Here is a 25,081-nt window from a genome sequence, read left to right as displayed (position 1 = left end):
ATAATGTTTCCATATAAACGTATATGATGGTTTTGTGTGTTGGGAAGACAATCAATCTGTGAGTTTTACTATGTGTGTGTGTTTCCTTGCTTAGCCAAATAACATTGCTAGGATTGTTCAATATCGGCAATTCTACTCTATTAAGGGCTTCCCTGTCTTTAGTCTCAGTTCTCCTAGAAACTTGAGTGATTATGTGATTCTTTCTTCATGATCTAATTTCTCATAGAGTAGCCTATTGTTTTCTTGAGCTGTCCCAACACGGCTCTTGGACACGAGATTCACTTCTCTGTCGCTCCTCTGTGACCTGTTCTCAATTCCTGTAAACTCGCATAAAGAAAAGCAAGCAAATGCCTCACCCCCAAGAGCCCTAAATAGGGCCGGGTATCATAACAAAATGTTCGATACAGATACCTTGACTTCGATACCGGTTCCTGAACGATACTTTTTTCGATACCAATTTTATGTGACCAGTTTCAACAATATAATATTGGGGCGGGATTTATGCCTCGCGCTCAGCACACATGAAGCTTGTCGCAAAGCACTGGCAAAAGTAGCCAAATTATTATGGATGTGTCGGGAAAGAATAGCAAATATATATTTGAATTGTTTATTAATGAACAAGTGTTTAATAAGCGTGCTAGCTGCTAATATGATTATGGCGATGCTGACTCGTCATTCCTGCAGTGGTGAAAGCTCGCCTATATGGATTAGGTAACTATTTATTTCCAATTGTTTTGTTTAAAAGTAGACATATTTTGACTGTCTATAGGCCTATTTCTCATGTCTATAGGGACAAATATGCTCCGTTTCGGTTCATTTGTGATGCACTCCAGTTCTTGCAGTCGAAGACGGAAAAACTTTCTACTCAAGTGTTTATGCGCTTCTGTGCCTTATCATATTTACCGTGTTACCGGTCTTGGAGGCAATTATCAAGTCGAAAATATTGCATCACGTGCTTCTGGCATCGAATCTGGCACATAGGTACACTTTGGATCATTTACACATATTTTCTATCTATCTGTGTTGGGACGCTTACACACACACACTACCAGCCCTAGCCATCAACCATAAATCCCTGGGAATGCATGAACTGATCGAATGTCTTTTTTTTTATCACTTTGGATAAAAGCTGGCAAATGCATAAATGCAATGTAAATGTTGCATTTTGATTGTGTTATGCAGTTGATTATACGGTGCGCACCAGATGTTTTATGAATCAACACCAATGTACTGCATCATTGCAATGAATGTGTTCATTTAATCAGGTTAAACTAGTCTGACCAGCTCCGAGTGGGATTCAAACTGTGGTCTACGGCATGGGAGGCAAAAGACCGCAGCCTAGCATCAATCGCTAGTGTACTTCTTAAGATCAGGGGAGTGAGGTTTACCTGCACAGCACCTACTAGCTCCATTAAGGCCAATTTATACTTCTGCGTCAAGGGTACGCACGTAGGCTACGCACTAGGTGACGCTGTCGTGAGCATTTATACTTCTGCGTTCAGGTCTTGGTTGCTCTGCAGTACTGCTCCGAAACACTAGTTGGTGGCGGAGGGTTTTAATGTTCCACTGTGTTTAGATTCCTCGACGGTTAGGTTACTACAAGCAATGGCGACTGAAAGAGAGCGGATCATGTTGGAGTTGGAGCTTATTGAGGTGGAAAAACAGTTAATTTTAGTGAAATTGCTAAAACTGAAAGGCAGGAATGAGAGAAGACGTCGGAGGAGATGGTACGTATGGAAATGCATGGGAGGAAATGCGATGCTACCAAGCCGACCAATCACCGATCTTGCGGTCCGCGTCGTCGCGACGTGTAGTTACATTTTTGAGGAGGTGCGCGTCAGGCATCAGAGAAGGGTTCGCGGTTTGGGACGCGTCTACTGCGCACACTCTACGCAGAAGTATAAATTGGCCTTTAAAGTTTAAACAGGCCACTATGAACTAACAGTGGATTTCAGAGTGAAAAACTAATATCACTCTGATTTACCTAAACACACGTCTAACAGAGTTAGACGATATTAAATCACTATTGAATTAGTGTATGTAAATAAACACTAATATCGTCAGTGATGTACCTGAATTTGGCTGATAGAGTTCAGTGTTGTTGTCATCCTCAGTCTGGTTGACGTTTGAATCGTTCACCATAAAGCTGGACGTCACACAATTGGAGCTTGATGGTCTTTCTGATGATGAAAAATATTGTCGAGTCACTAATAATGACAGATAACTGTGATGTCAGTCTCATTTCACACTTCTGATCTTAATTAAAGCAGTCAATATCATAAAATGAGGATGAAAGAAATATTACAATGACAAAGATATATTTCAAATGAAGAATGGTCAATAATTGTCAACTCACCATTGACAGTAACATTGAAACCCTTGTATTTGGTCTCTCCACTGACAAGTGTTAGTTGATAAAATCCAGAGTCTGAGGTTGTGATGTTTGTGATGGTCAGAGAGCCGGTTTGATCCAGAGTCAGTCTGTCTCTGAATCTCTCATCATACTTAGAGCTAGTTTGTGTAAGCCTGTTAAATTCAGCGATTCTTGTGCTGCCGAACGTCCACTGTATCATCAAATATTGCTGTGTTTCAGTGACATCAGTGTTTAGAGTGACAGAATCTCCCTCATTCACTGACACTGACTTCACTGCATCTGTCACATCTGGAAAACAAACAAGAAATATATATTTGTCACAGACTAAAGGCTCGTTCAATGAATTACAAAAATTTGCAAAAGAAAAAAAGAAGAAACAAACAGACTAACAGACAGATTGTGCTTGTGACATAAATGAAACCCAATCTTTAATACATATTTATGTAGAAGAAATATCTTATTTATCCAGGTCTAGTCTGTTGATTATATAATAAGAGAATTTACAAGACTGCAACTCATATATGACAGTCAAGATGTTTTGGATGGTTCTGAAATGATTTGTTCCTCATTAATTGACACAATCAATTCTTCTTTTCTAGTGTCACGTGATTTTTTTTCAGCACTCGTTTTTGTGTAACAGAAGTGAAACATTAAAACACTCATCTGTGGATCTGGTGATTTAATGTTATTCAAGTTACAGTATATTTAATGATTGCATCATGGATTAACATAATTTGCATAAGAAAAATAAATATTATGTTAAGAAATGTTACAAAGCACCTTAAATTAAATGAATGTTGAAAACATGTCATATAACACTGATTTCAATTTCTTTCGAAGTTGTAAATTTTAATAAACTTTGTTTATGTCGCCTAGCCTACGCTGTAAAAAACAATAAGTAAAATTTACTTAATTTTTTCAAGGCAAGTTTTTGCACTGATATTTTTTGAGTAAATTTCACACATATAATTGAGTAAACTATACTTAACTAAGTTAAGTGAAAGTAACATAATAAATTAAGTAATTTTTATTTAGCTAATTACAGATTAAGTAATATCTTTTCTATTTAATTGAATTTTTCTTAATACAACATTTCGCTCAATACAATATAACATTGAATTAGACCACACTGTTTAGGCAATCATTACTTGCAGTGTGTCTCATCATGTCTTCACTTTTGATTTAGCACGTGTGAATGCAGACCTCAATACTTGGTAGACAATACACAATGACGGTAACATTTGATAGATCGTTTTTGTGTTTGAATGTGTCATTTTAAGTAGAAAATGAACTCCAAATGTCACAAAATGGCAAATTGCTAATCCTAACAACAAAAGTAATGATAAAATGGTGTAAATACAGCTGGAAAACAGTGAAAAATCAACCTCATTAGTCATGGCCCAGTGCATGATGGGAACACCAGTATCAGAAAAGTTGAGTAATTTTACTTAATTTTATAATGTTGATATTTACGCTTTCATTTCTACACGATTTAATTGAGTTCTACTATAGAATTTACTTATTTTTTTTAAATTCTTGCCTGAACTAACCTTTTTCATGTAAATTAAATTGTTTTTTTCTGTAGTATTTACTTGACCACAAAATCATTTTTATCAGTGTAGCTACTACATTTCTAGTTGCTTTCCTTCAACAAAATTGCTCACCCTCCTAAACTAATGAATAAAATTGCTTTTGTAAAGATATTAAAGTGATGAGAAACTGCAACCTCCTTTTTATTATTGGAACAACAACAGTAAAAACAATCCTGACTGATTTTTAAACAGATAGGCCTAATTATTTCTAAAATTACGACAAGTGAAGTCTTCAAAAACGCATCAATAACTTACCAACCAGACGACACAAGGGCAAACAGAACAAAACAAAAGCGTTAAACATTCCCAAGCCGTTTACCGAACAACTCACTCAATTAACTATCTGACAATATATTTTGTTCACTTTTGTCTCTGCATGTTGCCAGTCAGTGCCTTGAGAGTTGGTTCGCCAGGAGGCGTTCCCATTACTGGTTGCCAAGTAACGTTGAGGATTGACATGTGGATGTCATGCTGTGCAGTATCAAAATGTATAAGATCCACTGATCTATATAGAATGACGTTATATAGATCAGCGAAAGCCTCAAAAGCTAAAACTGAGGTCTGACCCCCTGACTAAAACAAAACGATGAGAGACGACATGTCATTAAGACTGCGGTCAAGTGGGCCGCGCGTGGAAAATACACGGTCAAGCCAGCCGCACATTTTTTTTTATATGCGCGTCAAATCCTGCACTTACGGTATGGGTGCTGAAAGACGCCAAAATTGATTTTAAAACTCCTTTGCCTGTTATTCCATCGTATTAGGACACAAATAATTCAATTTCATGATTTTTTCCTAAAACATGACTTTTAATATTGTTTGTTTGTTGTTATTGTAATGTTTCTTGGCTTAAATATTAATTATACCAAGTATAATGTATTCATGTTCATATTATTAAACATTATCATACATTTTTATTGTTAGTATTTACGTTTTTTAGAGACTACTTTCTGCTATTTTCCATCTTATTTGGAGACAAAAAAAAATATTTTTTTGAAAAACATGACTTTTTTCATTTTTTATTTTTATTTTAATGTTTTTAGGCCTATATATGATTTACATTAATTTAAATTTTATTTTTTAAAGATTTAATTTATTCATGCTCGTGTTAATGTTAATTATCATACATCATTAGTTTTTTTTACATTTAATTATTAATTAGAATGTTTATATATATATATATATATATATATATACTGTATGTGTGTGTGTGTGTGTTACACATATATATATATATATATATATATATAATTAGATTTTTTATTATACATTATTATTGCCTACTTTATTAATGTGAATGAAATTGAATAATAATTATCGATATATTTATTAAACATTTTTTTTGTTGATTTTAATGTTTGTATACACTCATTATTATTATATGTAATGATGATTATTTACTTATTTTACTTTTTTATGTTAATGTAAATGACAAATATGATGCAACAGGCTTTTAGTGGCTTTTAATCATTCAATTATCATTGAATTTCTCTCTATATATATATGCGCTTCCATGTTCAAACGATATACACGTCCCATGTTCAAACACTCATAAAAATTGTTCATTCATAGGTTTGCTCATTCTCTCAATTGATTTCTGTTAAGAGGGACGCTGGCTATTACTGTATGTATTATCAAGTCATTTTACTGTATATTTTTGGAGAAAAATGCAGGCAAACCCAGCCCAATCATCAAAGTGTGTTATTAAACCACGTCCCACGTTCAAACACTCATAAAAAGTGTTCCTTCATAGGTTTGCTCATTCTCTCAACTGATTCCTGTTCAAAGGGACCCTGGCTATTACTGTGTTTATTGTCAAGTCATTTTACTGTATAGTTTTGGAGAAAAGTGCAGGCAAACCCAGCCCAATCATCAAAGTGCGTTATAGCACTTAAACCACGTCCCATGTTCAAACACTCATAAAAAGTGTTCCTTCATAGGTTTGCTCATTTTCTCAACTGATTCCTATTCAGAAGGACGCTGGCTATTACTGTGTTTATTGTCAAGTCATTTTACTGTATAGTTTTGGAGAAAAGTGCAGGCAAACCCAGCCCAATCATCAAAGTGCGTTATAGCACTTAAACCACTTCCCATGTTCAAACACTCATAAAAAGTGTTCCTTCATAGGTTTGCTCATTTTCTCAACTGATTTCTGTTCAGAGAGACCCTGGCTATTACTGTATGAATTATAAAGTCATTTTACTGTATAGTTTTGGAGAAAAATGCAGGCAAACCCAGCCCAATCATCAAAGTGCGTTATAGCACTTAAAACACGTCCCATGTTCAAACACTCATAAAAAGTGTTCATTCATAGGTTTGCTCATTTTCTCAACTGATTCCTGTTCAGAGGGACCCTGGCTATTACTGTGTTTATTGTCAAGTCATTTTACTGTATAGTTTTGGAGAAAAGTGCAGGCAAACCCAGCCCAATCATCAAAGTGCGTTATAGCACTTAAAACACGTCCCATGTTCAAACACTCATAAAAAGTGTTCATTCATAGGTTTGCTCATTTTCTCAACTGATTCCTATTCAGAAGGACGCTGGCTATTACTGTGTTTATTGTCAAGTCATTTTACTGTATAGTTTTGGAGAAAAGTGCAGGCAAACCCAGCCCAATCATCAAAGTGCGTTATAGCACTTAAACCACTTCCCATGTTCAAACACTCATAAAAAGTGTTCCTTCATAGGTTTGCTCATTTTCTCAACTGATTTCTGTTCAGAGAGACCCTGGCTATTACTGTATGAATTATAAAGTCATTTTACTGTATAGTTTTGGAGAAAAATGCAGGCAAACCCAGCCCAATCATCAAAGTGCGTTATAGCACTTAAAACACGTCCCATGTTCAAACACTCATAAAAAGTGTTCATTCATAGGTTTGCTCATTTTCTCAACTGATTCCTGTTCAGAGGGACCCTGGCTATTACTGTGTTTATTGTCAAGTCATTTTACTGTATAGTTTTGGGGAAAAGTTCAGGCAAACCCAGCCCAATCATCAAAGTGCGTTATAGCACTTAAAACACGTCCCATGTTCAAACACTCATAAAAAGTGTTCCTTCATTGGTTTGCTCATTTTCTCATCTGATTCCTGTTAAGAGGGACCCTGGCTATTACTGTATTTATTATCAAGTCATTTTACTGTATAGTTTTGGAGAAAAGTATAGGCAAATTTAGCACACTCATCAAAATACGTTCCGGCACTTAAACCACGTCCATGTTCAAACATTCATAAAAACTGTTCTTTCATAGGTTTGCTCATTTTCTAAACTGATTCCTGTTCAGAGAGACCCTGGCTATTACTGTATTTATTATCAAGTCATTTTACTGTATAGTTTTGGAGAAAAGTGCAGGCAAACCCAGCCCAATCATCAAAGTGCGTTAAAGCACTTAAAACACGTCCCATGTTCAAACACTCATAACACTTCCGGTAAAATGACTTGATAATAAATACAGTAATAGCCAGGGTCCCTCTGAACAGGAATCAGTTGAGAGAATGAACAAACCTATGAAGGAACACTTTTTATGAGTGTTTGAACATGGGACGTGGTTTAATGATTGGGCTGGGTTTGCCTGCACTTTTCTCCAAAACTATACAGTAAAATGTATTGACAATAAACACAGTAATAGCCACCGTCCTTCTGAATAGGAATCAGTTGAGAAAATGAGCAAACCTATGAAGGAACACTTTTTATGAGTGTTTGAACATGGGACGTGGTTTAAGTACTATAACACACTTTGATGATTGGGCTTGGTTTGCCTGCCCTTTTCTCCAAAACTATACAGTAAAATGACTTGACAATAAACACAGTAATAGCCAGGGTCCCTCTGAACAGGAATCAGTTGAGAAAATGAGCAAACCTATGAAGGAACACTTTTTATGAGTGTTTGAACATGGGACGTGTTTTAAGTGCTATAACGCACTTTGATGATTGGGCTGGGTTTGCCTGCACTTTTCTCCAAAAATATACAGTAAAATGACTGGATAATAAATACAGTAATAGCCAGGGTCTCTCTGAACAGGAATCAGTTTAGAAAATGAGCAAACCTATGAAAGAACAGTTTTTATGAATGTTTGAACATGGACGTGGTTTAAGTGCCAGAACGTATTTTGATGAGTGTGCTAAATTTACCTATACTTTTCTCCAAATCTATACAGTAAAATGACTTGATAATAAATACAGTAATAGCCAGGGTCCCTCTGAACAGGAATCAGATGAGAAAATGAGCAAACCTATGAAGGAACACTTTTTATGAGTGTTTGAACATGGGACGTGTTTTTAGTGCTATAACGCACTTTGATGATTGGGCTGGGTTTGCCTGAACTTTTCCCCAAAACTATACAGTAAAATGACTTGACAATAAACACAGTAATAGCCAGCGTCCTTCTGAATAGGAATCAGTTGAGAAAATGAGCAAACCTATGAAGGAACACTTTTTATGAGTGTTTGAACATGGGACGTGGTTTAAGTGCTATAACGCACTTTGATGATTGGGCTGGGTTTGCCTGCACTTTTCTCCAAAACTATACAGTAAAATGACTTGACAATAAACACAGTAATAGCCAGGGTCCCTCTGAACAGGAATCAGTTGAGAAAATTGGCAAACCTATGAAGGAACACTTTTTATGAGTGTTTGAACATGGGACGTGGTTTAAGTGCTATAACGCACTTTGATGATTGGGCTGGGTTTGTCTGCACTTTTTTCCAAAACTATACAGTAAAATGACTTGATAATACATACAGTAATAGCCAGGGTCCCTCTGAACAGAAATCAGTTGAGAAAATGGGCAAACCTATGAAGGAACACTTTTTATGAGTGTTTGAACATGGGACGTGGTTTAAGTGCTATAACGCACTTTGATGATTGGGCTGGGTTTGCCTGCACTTTTCTCCAAAACTATACAGTAAAATGACTTGACAATAAACACAGTAATAGCCAGCGTCCTTCTGAATAGGAATCAGTTGAGAAAATGAGCAAACCTATGAAGGAATACTTTTTATGAGTGTTTGAACATGGGACGTGGTTTAAGTGCTATAACGCACTTTAATGATTGGGCTGGGTTTGCCTGCACTTTTCTCCAAAACTATACAGTAAAATGACTTGACAATAAACACAGTAATAGCCAGCGTCCTTCTGAATAGGAATCAGTTGAGAAAATGAGCAAACCTATGAAGGAACACTTTTTATGAGTGATTGAACATGGGCATGGTTTAAGTGCTATAACGCACTTTGTTGATTGGGCTGGGTTTGCCTGCATTTTTCTCCAAAACTATACAGTAAAATGACTTGATAATACATACAGTAATAGCCAGGGTCCCTCTGAACAGAAATCAGTTGAGAAAATGAGCAAACCTATGAAGGAAAACTTTTTATGAGTGTTTGAACATGGGACGTGGTTTAAGTGCTATAACGCACTTTGATGATTGGGCTTGGTTTGCCTGAACTTTTCTCCAAAACTATACAGTAAAATGACTTGACAATAAACACAGTAATAGCCAGCGTCCTTCTGAATAGGAATCAGTTGAGAAAATGAGCAAACCTATGAAGGAACACTTTTTATGAGTGTTTGAACATGGGCATGGTATAACGCACTTTGATGATTGGGCTGGGTTTGCCTGCACTTTTCTCCAAAACTATACAGTAAAATGACTTGACAATAAACACAGTAATAGCCAGCGTCCTTCTGAATAGGAATCAGTTGAGAAAATGAGCAAACCTATGAAGGAACACTTTTTATGAGTGTTTGAACATGGGCATGGTATAACGCACTTTGATGATTGGGCTGGGTTTGCCTGCACTTTTCTCCAAAACTATACAGTAAAATGACTTGACAATAAACACAGTAATAGCCAGCATCCTTCTGAATTGGAATCAGTTGAGAAAATGAGCAAACCTATGAAGGAACACTTTTTATGAGTGTTTGAACATGGGACGTGGTTTAAGTGCTATAACGCACTTTGATGATTGGGCTGGGTTTGCCTGCACTTTTCTCCAAAACTATACAGTAAAATGACTTGACAATAAACACAGTAATAGCCAGGGTCCCTTTGAACAGGAATCAGTTGAGAGAATGAGCAAACCTATGAATGAACACTTTTTATGAGTGTTTGAACATGGGACTTGGTTTAAGTGGTAGAACGCACTTTGATGATTGAGCTTGGTTTGCCTGCACTTTTCTCCAAAACTATACAGTAAAATGACTTGACAATAAACACAGTAATAGCCAGGGTCCCTCTGAACAGGAATCAGTTGAGAAAATGAGCAAACCTACGAAGGAACACTTTTTATGAGTGTTAGAACATGGGACGTGGTTTAAGTGGTAGAACACACTTTGATGATTGGGCTAGGTTTGCCTGCACTTTTCTCCAAAACTATACAGTAAAATGACTTGACAATAAATACAGTAATAACCAGGGTCCCTCTGAACAGGAATCAGTTGAGAAAATGAGCAAACCTATGAAGGAATACTTTTTTGAGTGTTGAAAAATTGGAAATGATGTAAGTTCTAGAAGTAAAATTGCAAAACCGTGTGTCTGTTTTGAGCATACTTCAGGTATGAATGTATTTTATAGATCAAGTTTTATAGCGCATATATATATATATATATATATATATATATATATATATATACACACATTGTATGTATATATACTGTGTGTATATGAACAGTTCAGATGCAAAAGCCTCTAAGTGCCATTTGAAATTTTCTTCTAAAATGATATTTTTTATCAAGCTTGTATATTTAAGTTCAGTAATTTCACTTAAATGACAATTAATAGGTAATCTTCATTGCCATTTAAGTGAAATTACTGAACTTAAATATACAAGCTTGATAAAAAATATCATTTTAGAAGAAAATTTCAAATGGCATTTAGAGGCTTTTGCATCTGAACTCTTCATATATATATATATATATATATATATATACTTTATATATAAAAATATTAAAACCAACAATAAAAATGCTAAATAAATTTATTGATCATTAACATTAATATTCAATTTCATTCACATTAATAAATTAGGCAATAATACTGTATAATAAAAAATCAAATTAAATTTAATATATATATATATATATATATATATATATATAAGCATTCAAATTAACAATCAATTAAATGTAAAAAATTATGTATGATATAATTAACATTAACACAAGCATAAATTTAAAAAAAAATCACATTTAAATTAATGTATATCATATATAGGCTAGGCCTACAAACATTAAATTAATAAAAAATGAAAAAGTCATGTTTAAAAAAGATATTGTAGTATTTGTCTCCTAATAAGATGGAAAATAGCCGAAAATAGTGTCTAAAAATCATAAATATTAACAATAAAAATGTATGATAATTTATAATAATATGAACATAAATACATTATAATTGATATAATTTATATTCAAGCCTAGAAACATTACAATAACAAAAAACAAAATTAAAAGTCATGTTTTAGGAAACAATTATAAAAGTGTATTATTTGTGTCCTAATACCATAACAAATAGCAGGAAAAGGAGTCTTAAAATCAATTTTGGCGTCTTTCAGCACCCATACCGTAAGTCCAGGATTTGACGCGCATATAAAAAAAATGTGTGGCTGGCTTGACCGTGTATTTTCCACGTGCGGCCCACTTGACCGCAGTGACTTTAAAGACATGCAATATCGTTGACAAAAAAGACGAGATTGATGTGTTTAAAAAAAAACTTGAACAAAACCACTTATTTTTGTCGAATAAAGGAGGAAACCACACATTAGGCTACACTGTTTTATGAGCGTCCATGCTTATTACGGTTGACAGATTTCACTGATTTAAACACCAGTCAGAGATTTTCTGTTATATAAAGTGTCGTACGTCGTTATGTTCTGTCACGAGCCACTTGCGCTACCGGTTTGAGCTAAATCTTCGAGGGGAAAAAAAAGAAAAATAAATGAAATGCAGGCTTATTAATTGTCACACCATGCACGCGATCAGGAAAATAAAATGTTGATTCCTTTTCTGTGGTTAATATAAATTTCATAATTAATTTCATAATTAATTAGACCTGTGTTGGAGCCATATTCAGAATGTTGTGCGCTACCAGAATTATAATCGAGTAAAGATTAAATTGGATTTATTTATAAATGTATTACAAAATATTATGCTTTACTGATTATTTATACAAAGCATTTATACATTTTTTTAATGTCTCAGTGTTTTGTTTTGGAATAATAATAAAAAAAAATGGGGGGTGGGGGTGCTAAACTGCTAAATAACAGCACTTCAGCAAACCAACACTCAGATACAATCAACTGTGCCATTAACTTAAAATACCTGTACTTTGGTACTAAAGCAGTTAACATTTGTTAACATCTTTACCTTTGGTAAAATTCCTTATGAATCTTTACCTTTATCTAGGTATGACAAATAGATGTTACATTGACTGACTAACCATTAAATAACTGTTAAAGTTTTCTAATTTTAAAGTTTCACAGCATCATTAATGAAGAATCGAGAATAACACCAACCTGTCTGTTCTTCAGTCTCTTCAAGCTTCACTCTGAGGGGTTCTTCATCAGGATCACCTGTTCTCACTGTAATCTTAAATAAACTCAATTTTTACAGGTTTCTGTTCTTCCTGCTGGCCTGAATCCATCTCTTCACTTGTAAATAATGAGCTTTTAAAACTAACTCGTGAAGTTTTGAATACTTTATAAATCTTTTGTTTTGAATCAGCGGTTGTTCAGACTCAGAGCGAGTCTCCTCTTCTTCTGTTTCTGCCGGTTTGTGAAACCAACTTAAAGAGTGCGGTTCCGCCACCTGCTGGTCTGGAGTGTGAAAAGCACACACAGCTGACTGAGGGGATAATGAAGAGAGAGGAAAAGTGAGAGAGAAAATTAGTAAACATATCAAATACTTTTATTTTCTTCCTGTTATATACAGCCTACACCTGACTGTCTTTTAATTCCATTAGGACTGTTTGGTATTGCTGACGTATTTCTCTTTCACATGAATTTTAGAAGCTTTATTGTTTCTGGGTGTCCACATTTGTCACATTTGTCGCAAAGGCGTGAAAAAAAAAATATTTAAAAAGGATTCGGGAATGCAAAGTTTATAAAGGGGACCAAAAGTGCAAATTTCTTGGAAGAATACAAAACTTTCCAAAATTATAATACTTTTTATTGTCTTATGATGAAAAAGCTGTTTATAAAATGGAGTAACAGGTTTAGTCAAAGATTACTTGAACAAAAGACTAAATAAAAGTGAAAATGAAAGAGATATTTAACTTTATTGACTTTGCAAGACAAGGAGACAATCATAAAAGCATCCAGTTACAAAGCTATACACGATCGTTTCTCTTACATATGCATTTGGTGAATATAGAAACTAGATATTCTTAACACAACAATGAAAAACAATTTAATAAAATCTCGGAGAAATATCAGCTTAGTAGGCACTTGAACACACAAACATTTTGTACATGTAAGAAAACTACTTTTTTGAATATAACTTCTTTGATATTGTTCTTCTGGGAAAAACTTGAAACCATTAGTCTTAAAAATTTAGAAGTTTTACATGGCATGTTATGGATTAATGCGTCAAATCCTTTGCGCAACACACTCGTGGAAATGGCGAAGAACAGAATCGCCATAACATTTGAACTAATAATGTCTGAAATCATAGTTCCTGTTCAGTCCAGAAGTTAAATAGCGAAGCGAAGCTCATTATTTTTTTTCACATGAATGACAGTGAAATGTCATCTTTTCGATGCGGATGCTCTTCTCTATTTTCAGTTGTCCAGGTGGACTAAGGGTGCTGTCACATCTGTAGTTCGGTTCAAATTTATACTTTGTAGCATTTTTCTTCAAGGACGTCTCGGTACGTTTGTTTAGTTCGATTTTGGTGCGCACCCGAGTGTGACTGCTGCCTTCACACCTGCCTAAACGAACCGCACCAAGGGGGAAATGAACTCTAGTGCGATTCAACAGACGTAAATGAGGCAGCTTGTCACAGTGTGAACACTTTAAAGGTTTTTCTCCAATGTGAACTCTTTGCTTGTTTGTTTTTTCAGTTTAGCAAATGTCTTTCACACGGGTATCGTTTTCTTGTGTACTTTAAAAGCGCTCAGTCGTGTAAAACGTTTTTCACAAGCAGAACACGTGTAAGCCTTCCCCTTTGTATCAACATTGCGTGCTTCTTTCTTTCTCCAGAATGAGAACACAGATGCAATTTCAAAGCTCGAACACTTCTGAAACTCTTCCTGCATTGATAGCATGTGTGCGATTTCATGACACTTTTTTGTGTGCAGCTTCCCTTCTGGTGCTGCTTCAGTTCACCCTCTGTAAAATAGGTTTTTCCACAAAGCAAGCACACTTGATTCTTCACATTAATGTGTTTTTTCTGGTGTACTCTTAAACCATGCGGCCATGAAAATGCCTTTCCACAAAAACACACGTGAGGCTTCTCCTTTGAATGAGCGTGCATGTGATTCTTCAGGGAACCTGCCAAAATAAATTTTTTACCGCACTGATTACAGTTAAATGGTTTTTCTCCAGCATGATAACGCAGATGTACTCTCAATGAACATCTGAATCTGAAACTCTTCCCACATTCATCACATGTGTACGGCTTCTCTCCGATGTGGCCTCCTTTTAGTGTGTAACTCTTCCCACTCTGATCATACGCATGTGGCTTCATTTCTGTGTGGACTTTCAAGTGCTTATTAAGGACTCGTTTTAGTGAGAATCTCTTCCCGCACTGATCACATTTGTTCGTGTGGATTTTCATGTGATAAATAAGCTTTTTTTTAATCCTGAAACTCTTCCCGCACTGATCACATGTGTACGGCTTCACTCTGGTGTGGACTCTCATGTGATACCTAAGCTGTGAAAGAAATGTGAACTTCCTTTCGCACTGATCACATGTGTGTGGCTTCTCTCCAGTGTGGATTTTCTTGTGTCTGTTTAGGGTGGATTTTCGGGGAAAACTCTTCCCACATTGATCACATGTGTGCGGCTTATCTCCATTATGAGCTTTCATGTGGTCTTGAAGTCTTTCCTCACATATGTAACACCTCCCACACTGATCACATTTATAAGGCCTCTCTTTAACGTGGCTTTCAATGTGTCTCATAAGTGCTTCTTTAAGGGTGTAACTCTTCCCGCACTGATCACATGTGTGTGGCTTTTTTACAGTGTGGATTTTCATGTGATATTTAAGGTATCCTTTTTGTGAGAAACTCTTCCCGCACTGATCACATGTGTGCCTCTCTCCGGTGTGGAGTTTCATGTGAGCATTAAGGGTTCTTTTGATTGCAAAACTCTTCCCGCATTGATCACATGTGTGCGGCTTCTCTCCAGTGTGGTTTCTCATGTGAAACTTCAGGTATCCTTGTGAAAAGGTCTTCCCGCACAGATTGCATGTGTGCTGCTTCTCTCCAATGTGGCTTTTTAAGTGATTTAAAAGGAATAATCTTTTGGGGAAAGTCCTCCCGCACTGTTCACATGTGTGCAGCTTCTCTACAACGTGGACTGCCATGTGAGCTTTAAGATTTCTTTTGTTTCGGAAGCCTTTTCCACACTCAGAGCAAGTGTAATTTTGGCTGGATCTTCTACGTACAGGTTTACTTTCGGTCTGTGAGCAACTCCAAGGGTTTTCTTCAGTTTTGACATCCAGTTGTGTGTACTCCGCTTCATCCAGTTCTTCACACACCTTAATCTCTACTGCCGGGTCTAAAACGAAAGTTAAAAAAAAAATTAAACATTTGCTCTAATGTAGTTTAATCATTTAGCTCAAAAGGAATATTAATAGTACATCATAAATTGTTATAATTAATTCATAGTTGGGATTTATGACTCAAGTGTGGTTAGACATGCGCCTTGCCGTTTATTCATGCTGGCCTAGTGCCTTCGGTTAGTCATTATTGTCGAGCCCTGAAAATAATGCTATTTAAGGGATAGTGTATAGCGATAACAAATACCAGCCCGAAGGGGTTGTATACGCTATCAAATGTAATAAAACACTGCATAGTCTTCACTGTATAAATTAAATATTGATTAATCAACTGCCGCGCTATACATTATCCCGCTTATTACATGGCTACGTACCAAATAAATCAATAATTTCACTCAAATTATTGACTTATTTGTTTAAAAACAATTGTATTGCTTCCGCTAAAGACAATAGTCCATTCCGTGAACTGCGTCCTTGGCAATGCTCTGTTTTACATGTGTTATTACTTATCAAGAAATAACAGACCGCGTTCTACATTGAAATTCTACCAAGCCATGTAATAAATTGTAATTTTCTGTTATATTCCATTTTTATTTAATTAGAAGAACAGAATAGTAACAACGATTTCTTGTTGAATTACCATTTTTGACAACCTCACTGAAATGGCGTATGTATGATACGCCAATTCATATTTCCATTTTTGGCGTGCTATCAACACGCATAATCACTTTTCAGCGTGTTTATGAACGCCGTTGAGTTAACGTTACATTACTGTATAGATAAATATATGACCTACCCCACCTCCGTCCCTAAACCCACCCGTCACTGGGGTTAATAGCATTTATGAGTCTTCCCCTACCATCCTAGGAAAAAATACTGCCCTACAAAGCAAAAAGGCAGTAACTGCAGTTTTGGTAAAGCATTAATTATTACAAATTTCATGACATTCAAGGCATCCTTTGTTATATGACAAAACATCTTATCTTAAATGCGTGTCGTTTTATAGAAAAATGGTAGTCGTTTGTACAGTACTTGTAAAAAGCCCTAGCAAAACTAATTTTTCTCAGTTCTGCACTCTGCGTAGTAACTGCCTTTTTGCTTTGTAGGGCAGAATACCGCTCACCAGATGTAGATCTACATTTTGCTTCGTTTCGCTCGGACATTTAACGGCGTGTACATACACGCGGACATTTAACGGCGTAGACATACACACGGATAGCTCAAAATGTGTATAGATAACACGCCACTTGACTTGAAAGTGGCGTCTATGTTTAAGCTAAAGTCATGATGTGAAGTTGCTTTTTTAATTACAAAAAAGAATGATTTTTTGCCCGCCACTTTGGCATTTTTCAATTAACGTTACTAAATGTAGGCTTTAAAGCTTATTTGTGAAATGCAACAAATAGATATGTCTGATTGTCTCAGTTGTTACAATAGTTATATCAGTTAGCATTCTTGTTGTGAACGAGCCTAAACATATATTAACACTATACAAGTAAAAGTTTGAGTTCAAAAACTGAAGAAAAAATAACATGCTTTTAACAGAAATGGTTTTCCTTGTTATTTAATGGTTCACCGCATCATACATGAAGTATCCAACATAAAAACCAACCTGTCTGTTGTTCCTTATCTTCAATTTTCACTCTGAGGGGTTCTTCATCAGGATCACTCCTGTTCTCACTGGAATCTTCAATAAACTCCATTTTTACAGGTTTCTCACTGTAATCTTCAGTAAACTCCATTTTTACAGGATTCTCACTGTAATCTTCAATAAACTCCGTTTTTACAGGTTTCTGTTCTTCCTGCTGTTCTGACTCCATCTCTTCACTTATAAATAATGATATTTTAAAAATGATTCGTGAATGTTCAAATACTTTATAAATCTTTTGTTTTGAATCAGCGGTTGTTCGGGTTGTTCAGAGCGAGTCTCCTCTTCTTCTGTTTCTGCCGGTTTGTGAAACCAACTTAAAGAGAGCCGTTCCGCCACCCGCTGGTCTGGAGTGTGAAGAGCACACACAGCTGACTGTGAGGGATAATGAAGAGAGAGGAAAAGTGAGAGAGAAAATTAGTAAACATATCAAATGCTTTTATTTTCTTCCCGTTATATATTCTTTCTCTTTCCCATGCATTTTAGAAGCTTTGTTGTTTCTGGGTGTCCACATTTGTCACATGTAGCAGCAAAGGAGTGAAAAAAAAAAGGATTTAAAAAGGATTCGGGAATGCAAAGTTTATAAAGGGGACCAAAAGCGCAAATTTCTTGGAGGAATACAAAACTTTCCACAATTATAATACTTTTTCTTGTCTTGTGATAAAAAAGTGGTTTATAAAATGAGTAACAAGTTTATTCAATGATTACTTGAACGAATATAAAACCTAAATAAAAGTGAAAAGGAATGAGATATTGAACTTTATTGACGTAAAGGGTGCAAGACAAGGAGAGAATCATAGAAGCATCCAGTTACAAAGCTATACACGATCGTTTCTCTTACATGCATTTGATGAATAAAGAAACTAGATATTCTTAACACAACAATAAAAAACAATTTAATAAAATCTCAGAGAAATATCAGCTTAGTAGGGACTTGAACACAAACATTTTGTACATGTAAGAAAACTACTTTTTTGAATATAGGCTAACTTCTTTGATATTGTTCTTCTAGGAAAAAAGTTTTTTAGAAGTTTTTTTAGAAACCGTAAATTTAGAAGTTTTACATGGCATGTTATGGATTAATGCGTCAAACCCTTTGCGCAACACACTCGTGGAAATGGCGAAGAACAGAATCGCAGATAACATTGTTTACATTTGAACTAATAATGTCTGAAATCTTGTTTGGTCCACTTTTGGTGCGCACCCAAGTGTGATTGGTGCCTTCACACCTGCCCAAACGAACCGCGCCAAGGGGGAAAACGAACTCTAGTGCGATTTAAATCTCTAGTTCGATCCCTAAATCTCTTGTCACAGTGTGAACACTTTAAAGGTTTTTCTCCAATGTGAACTCTTTGTTTGTTTGCTTTTTCAGTTTAGCAAATGTCTCTCACACTGGTATGTGTTTTCTGGTGAACTTTAAAAGCGCTCAGTCGTGTAAAATGTTTTTTTCACAAAGGTTTTTTTGTGGTTTCATTTCTGTGTGACTCCCTTTTGTGTGAAACTCTTCCTGGTGTGGATTTTCATGTGATAAATAAGCTTTTTTTTAATCCTGAAACTCTTCCCGCACTGATCACATGTGTACGGCTTCACTCTGGTGTGGACTCTCATGTGATACCTAAGCTGTGAAAGAAATGTGAACTTCCTTTCGCATTGATCACATTTGTGTGGCTTCTTTCTAGTGTGGATTTTCTTGTGTTTGTTTAGGGTGGATTTTTGGGGAAACCTCTTCCCGCACTGATCACATGTGTGCGGTTTTTCTACAGTGTGGATTTTCATGTGATAGTTAAGGTATCCTTTTTGTGAGAAACTCTTCCCGCACTGATCACATGTGTGCCTCTCTCCGGTGTGGATTTTCATGTGAGAATTAAGGCTTCTTTTTATTGCAAAACTCTTCCCGCACTGGTCACATGTGTACGGCTTCTCTCCAGTGTGGATTCTCATGTGAAACTTAAAGTATCCTTGTGAAAAGCTCTTCCCGCACAGATCGCATGTGTGCTGCTTCTCTCCAATGTGGTTTTTTATGTGCTTTGAAAGCTGTCCTTTTTTGGGGAAACTCCTCCCGCACTGTTCACATGTGTGCAGCTTCTCTACAACATGGACTGCCATGTGAGCTATAAGATTTCTTTGGTATCGGAAGCCTTTTCCACACTCAGAGCAAGTGTAATTTTGGCTGGATCTTCTACGTACAGGTTTACTTTCGGTCTGTGAGCAACTCCAAGGGTTTTCTTCAGTTTTGACATCCAGTTGTGTGTACTCCGCTTCATCCAGTTCTTCACACACCTTAATCTCTACTGCCGGGTCTAAAACGAAAGTTAAAAAAAAAAATTAAACATTTGCTCTAATGTAGTTTAATCATTTAGCTCAAAAGGAATATTAATAGTACATCATAAATTGTTATAATTAATTAATAGTTGGGAAGGATTTATGACTCAAGTGTGGTTAGACATGCACCTTGCCGTTTATCAATGCTGGGCGTAACATGTCATCATGACTTTTGCGTAAACATACACGCCACTTTCGAGTCAAGTGTATGCATGTATGTCTACGCCATTAACGTCCGCGTTATTCCACATGTCTGTACACGCCGTCAAATGTCCAGTCATAAATGCCATTAACCCCAGTGGAGGTTAGGTTTAGGGACGGGGTTGAGATAAGTCATATATTTATATAACGTTAAGTCAACGGCGTTCATAAACACGCTAAAGAGCATGCGTCTTGATAGCACGCCAAAAATGGAAATACGAATTGGCGTGTCATACACACACTACTTCATGAGATCAGTCTGCTGGCCTAGTGCCTTCGGTTAGTCATTATTGTCGAGCTCTGAAAATAATGCTATTATGTAATGCTTAGTCACTTGCAAAACAGTAATCGTGAATCGTGACAAAATTGTGATTTTCTTTAAAAAATAAAAAATCATATGATATGATATTTTTGGCATTGCGCGTTTCATAGAAACACTGTACAAGCAATAACAATATCACACACAATGTCGTGGAATGTACGTTCATTTATAGAGCAGCTCATCTACAAATTAATCCAGGAAATTCTGTTTTAAGGTCTGTTTCTCTTATCCTGGTAATACCAGACTCTGCCACTTCACTTTGAGCGAAATTAAATTAATGGAAGTAGGAAGTCTGACGTGGTCAGGCTATGTGTCTCTGTCCTATGCATGTTTTTTTTTTTTTTTTTTTTTTTTTTTGCCCCCGGAGACTGAGGCCACTATGTGTCTCTGTCCTATGCATGTTTTTTTTTTTTTTTTTTTTTTTTTGCCCCCGGAGACTGAGGCCATTTCTGCTCTCTTGTCTCTGTTGTGGGGGTGTTTTTAATTACTAACTGTAGGCTTTAAAGCTTATTTGTGAAATGCAACACATAGTTATGTCTGATTGTCTTGTCTCGGTTGTTACAATAGTTATATGAGTTTGCATTCTTGTTGTAAATGGGCCTTAACACATATCAACACTACATAAGTAAAAGTTTGAGTTCAAAAACTGAAGAAAAAATAACATGCTTTTAACAGAAATGGGTTTGCCTTGTTATTTAATGGTTCACAGCATCATAATTACATGAAGAATCCAAAATAAAAACCAACCTGTCTGTTGTTCCTTATCTTCAATCTTCACTCTGAGGGTTTCTTCATCAGGATCACTCCTGTTCTCACTGTAATCTTCAATAAACTCCATTTTTACAGGTTCCTCATTGTAATTATCAATAGACTCCGTTTTCACAGGATTCTCACAGTAATCTTCACTAAACTCAATTTTTACAGGTTTCTCGCTGTAATCTTCAATAAACTCCATTTTTACAGGATTCTCACTGTAATCTTCAATTAACTCAATTTTTATAGGTTCCTCATTGTAATTATCAATAGACTCCGTTTTCACAGGATTCTCACAGTAATCTTCACTAAACTCAATTTTTACAGGTTTCTGTTCTTCCTGCTGGTCTGACTCCATCTCTTCACTTGTAAATAATGATATTTTAAAAATGATTCGTGAATGTTCAAATATTTAGTAAATCTTTTGTTTTGAATCAGCGGTTGTTCAGAGCGCGTCTCCTCTTCTTCTGTTTCTGCCGGTTTGTGAAACCAACTTAAAGAGAGCCGTTCCGCCACCCGCTGGTCTGGAGTGTGAAGAGCACACACAGCTTATGAAGAGAGAGGACAAGTGTGAGAGAAAATTAGAAAACAGATCGAACGCTTTATTTCCCCCCTGTAATATTTTTGAAATATGTATTTATTTAAACAAAAATAAAATTAAAGCATTTGATCAGTTTTATATATTTTTTCTCACTTTTTTTCCTCTCTTTTATTAGGAAAACTTTATATAAGACATTTTAATACTTTCTAAGAACCTGCAGCCACCCTGTTATAAGAGCTACTCATGCCATAATTTAACTTAGACCTAATCTTGGCTTAGTCTAGCCTTGTCTGTGAAACTGGGCTATAGCTGCCTTTGATGCTAAAATTTGCAGATGCCCCGAGTCATCGCCAGGAATTTCTCCTTTTAAGAGAAATTCTTGAACTTATACATAATGCAAAATAACCCATGTAGATATCTATGCTATCTACATTTTTTTTCAGTCTTCTTTTACTTATTGCGTCTTACCCCTAGCGGACGTAATACTAAGGCATTAAGATGAATTTCCAAAAGATTTTTGTTATTCCTCTTTTTAGTCAACTTTAGCATGTGTGTGTTCACCTATGCTAGCACTGTGGATGCTTAGGGTGTGTTTATTATATGTATATGTGTATATATATATATATATATATATATGTATGTATATATTATGGAAGTCAAAGAGGACCAGAAGCATTTATGCAGTAAATGCATTTAAATATATATATATATATATATATATTTAAATGCATTTACTGCATAAGGCGTAGAGCTACAGGACTCTACGTTGAAAATACCCGTTTGTTTCCCGTTAGGCATCCATGATAGTCACGTGACTGCAAAGTATGAATTAGCATTCGTATTATTATCCTTTTGCACAATGGGCGTTTGTATTATTATCTTTTTCTTGGTGGCACATCGCCACATAGTATATAAAATTTTTCTCTTTCAGTCCTTCCCAACACCTAGAGAGTAGATCGACTAACATCTTTTAATGGTGATCAAGACCTCTACTAAAGTAAAACGATTCAATTAAGTTCCTGAGGAGGCATTCAAGGGGGCTATGTACATTTCTTCGATTGTATATGTGTGAATATAACAAATCCCAGATATTTAACCAATTACCTGTTTTGATAATCGGAACAGGCCAGATTGTGCCGGAGACCTCGCGAGGAACTCAAAGCGATGTAGTTTCCTGATCGAAGCGGGTAAAATATGATCAGAGGTTAAAAGAATAATCAAATATTTGTTCACGTTTAATGATACACAGACATCATTAAAAACTTTTTCATTTATGGAGTCAGATGAAATAACGAGTTAATACATGTGAGAAAATATATTGCATTTAATCTTGTTTTAAATCTAAACATATCTTTACAAAAGTTCACGCAGCCAACACATTTTAGTCAGTTTAGATAATGATAATTAATCACTTAAACAACCTTTATCTAAACCTCTATACACAACCGCCCGACTCGCGCGTCCTCCATATTTGTAGTAGTTTTTTTTTTTTTTTTTTTTTAAAACACTTTTCATTCGTGTTTGTAGTTCCAACCAAATCCTTGTCCAACGCGCGATGGGTTGTGGGCAATATCAGCCATTAGAGTGTGCATCGATCTGCACACCGGATATAGTAGACCATCCGGGTCTCTTTCCAACACTCATTTCAACACACGTACTTATTCTATTTTTGAATACTATTTAGGACGATTATTATGCGGATTGGGACGCAGAAGGAGTTTTTTGTGCATGCAGCTTCCCTTCTGGTGCTGCTTCAGTTCACCCCCTGTAAAATAGGTTTTTCCACAAAGCAAGCACACATGACTCTTCACACCACTGTGTCTTATCTGGTGTACTTTTAAACAATTCAGCCATGAAAATCGCTCTCCACACAAAGAACACACGTGAGGCTTCTCCTTTGAATGAACGCGGAGGTGATCCTTCAGGGAACCTGCCAAAGTAAATTTTTTACCGCACTGATTACAGTTAAATGGTTTTTCTCCCGAATGAAAACGCAGATGAAATCTCAGAGAACTTGCCAATCTGAAACTCTTCCCGCACTGATCACATATGTGCGGCTTCTCTCCGGTGTGGATTGTCATGTGATCTTTAAGGGTTGCTTTTATTGTGTAACTCTTCCCGCACTGATCACATGTGTACGGTTTCTCTTCAGTGTGGCTTATCTTGTGTCTCTTTAGGTGAAATTTGTGGGCAAAACTGTTCCCGCACTGATCACATGTGTACGGCTTCTCTCCGGTGTGGATTTTCATGTGATTATTAAGGTCTCCTTTTAGTGTGAAACTCTTCCCACACTGATCACATGTGTGTGGTTTCTCCCCAATATGGATTTTCATGTGTCTGTTAAGGAGATATTTCACTGTGAAACTCTTCCCGCACTGATCACATGTGTGCCTCTCTCCAGTGTGGATTTTCATGTGTCTGTTAAGGAGATATTTTAATGTGAAACTCTTCCCGCATTGATCACATGTGTGTGGTTTCTCTCCAGTGTGAACTTTCATGTGATCTTTAAGGTATCCATTTTTTGTGAAACTCTTCCCACACTGATCACATGTGTGCTGCTTCTCTCCGCTATGAACTGTCATGTGATGTTTAAGACTTTGTTTGTATGGGAAGCTTTTTCCACACTCAGAGCAAGTGAAATTTTTGATGGGTCTTCTCGGCACAAGTTTACTTCCAGTCTGTGAACAACTCAAAGGTTTTTCTTCAGTTTTGACACAATGTTCCTCCACAGCTTCATCCAGTTCTTCACTCTCCTTAATCTCTACAATCAGGTCTGAAATGAAGGTTAAGAAGTTTTAATTTCCAGTGAATCACCAATATATTTTTTAACATTTGCTCTATTGTTGTTCATGCTGGCCCAGTGCCATCGGGCAGTCATTATTGGCGAGCCCTGAATATAATGCTATAGGCCTAGTACCAATATTTTATTAAATGAGAACAATAATAGTAGCATAGATTTCTTGTTGAATGACTTTCATATTTGACAACCTCACTGAAATTTGGCTTCCTCTCCCTTGGTACTTTAGTGCTTTTTTAATAACAAAAAATAACGATTTGACTTTGACCTAAATGTCTGCCATCCTTTTTTTTATTTTATACATTGTCAATTTGTAAGGCTTTATTTTTAAAATAGGGACATTAATTATCCTGTAATGCTCAGTAACTTGCAAAATAACCAATATTTAAAGGTGAATCGTGATTAAATCGTGATTTAAAACAAAACAATTATGATAATTTATACCTGTATGACGAATCGAAATGTTTACTGACTAATCATTAAATAATTGCTGAAGTTGTATAACTTTAATGGTTCACAGCATAATTAATGACAAATCGAAAATAAACACCAACCTATCTGTTGTTCAGTGTCTTCAAGCTTCACTCTGAGGGGTTCTTCATCTGGATCACTCCTGTTCTCACTGTAATCTTCAATAAACTCCATTTTTACAGGTTTATGTTCTTCCTGCTGGTCTGAGTCCATCTCTTCGCTTGTAAATAATGATCTTTTAAAAACGATTCGTGAAGTTTCAAATACTTTGAAAATCTTTTGTTTTGAATCAGCTGTTGCTCAGAGCGCGTCTCCTCTTCTTCTGTTTCTGCCGGTTTGTGAAACCAA

General features: G+C 36.0%; 3 protein-coding genes across 4 annotated transcripts in view; all 3 read right to left on the bottom strand.

Moving 5' to 3' along the window:
- The window catches only part of LOC120475693 (uncharacterized), a 24,270-nt gene extending 2,980 nt beyond the window's left edge, over window positions 1-21,290 (bottom strand). The window contains exons 1-4 of one of the 2 annotated variants that reach the window (XM_089121491.1): window positions 21,099-21,290; window positions 12,474-12,530; window positions 2,357-2,662; window positions 2,073-2,180 (exon numbers count right to left, since the gene is read on the bottom strand). In XM_089121491.1, the coding sequence (XP_088977617.1) occupies window positions 2,073-2,180; window positions 2,357-2,662; window positions 12,474-12,530; window positions 21,099-21,282 (655 nt within the window). In that variant the 5' untranslated portion in view covers window positions 21,283-21,290. Of the gene's footprint in view, window positions 1-2,072; window positions 2,181-2,356; window positions 2,663-4,221; window positions 4,372-12,473; window positions 12,531-21,098 lie in introns of those variants that run through there. The other variant, XM_039666364.2, reaches the window with a different exon arrangement.
- LOC120475655 (uncharacterized) lies at window positions 13,210-17,684 on the bottom strand. Its single transcript, XM_039666306.2, has 2 exons — window positions 17,291-17,684; window positions 13,210-15,677 (listed from the first exon to the last, which is right to left on the bottom strand). The coding sequence occupies exons 1-2, from the start codon at window positions 17,496-17,498 to the stop codon at window positions 14,071-14,073; spliced, it is 1,815 nt and encodes a 604-aa protein (XP_039522240.2). The 5' UTR covers window positions 17,499-17,684; the 3' UTR covers window positions 13,210-14,070.
- On the bottom strand, window positions 18,534-25,081 carry LOC120475663 (uncharacterized). Its single transcript, XM_039666323.2, has 3 exons — window positions 24,817-25,081; window positions 23,187-24,238; window positions 18,534-19,483 (listed from the first exon to the last, which is right to left on the bottom strand). The coding sequence occupies exons 1-3, from the start codon at window positions 24,944-24,946 to the stop codon at window positions 18,797-18,799; spliced, it is 1,869 nt and encodes a 622-aa protein (XP_039522257.2). The 5' UTR covers window positions 24,947-25,081; the 3' UTR covers window positions 18,534-18,796.

This window comes from Pimephales promelas, chromosome 2 (genome assembly GCF_988280905.1).
Source record: "Pimephales promelas chromosome 2, fPimPro1.hap1.1, whole genome shotgun sequence".
Classification (NCBI taxonomy): Eukaryota; Metazoa; Chordata; class Actinopteri; order Cypriniformes; family Leuciscidae; genus Pimephales; species Pimephales promelas.
Note: the sequence above shows the minus strand (reverse complement) of the source record. Positions and strands in the feature narration are given on the sequence as shown.

What these genes read in the sequence shown, in the direction of transcription:
- LOC120475663 (XM_039666323.2), bottom strand. Translation starts at nt 24,946, where the DNA reads ATGGACTCAGACCAGCAGGAAGAACATAAACCTGTAAAAATGGAGTTT. An exon ending in AGACACTGAACAACAGATAG is followed by an intron (nt 24,239 to 24,816) that starts GTTGGTGTTTAT and finishes CCTTCATTTCAG; the next exon opens with ACCTGATTGTAGAGATTAAG. An exon ending in AGGGAAGCTGCATGCACAAA is followed by an intron (nt 19,484 to 23,186) that starts AAACTCCTTCTG and finishes CAAAATTACACT; the next exon opens with TGCTCTGAGTGTGGAAAAGG.
- LOC120475655 (XM_039666306.2), bottom strand. Translation starts at nt 17,498, where the DNA reads ATGGAGTCAGAACAGCAGGAAGAACAGAAACCTGTAAAAACGGAGTTT. An exon ending in AGATAAGGAACAACAGACAG is followed by an intron (nt 15,678 to 17,290) that starts GTTGGTTTTTAT and finishes CTTTCGTTTTAG; the next exon opens with ACCCGGCAGTAGAGATTAAG.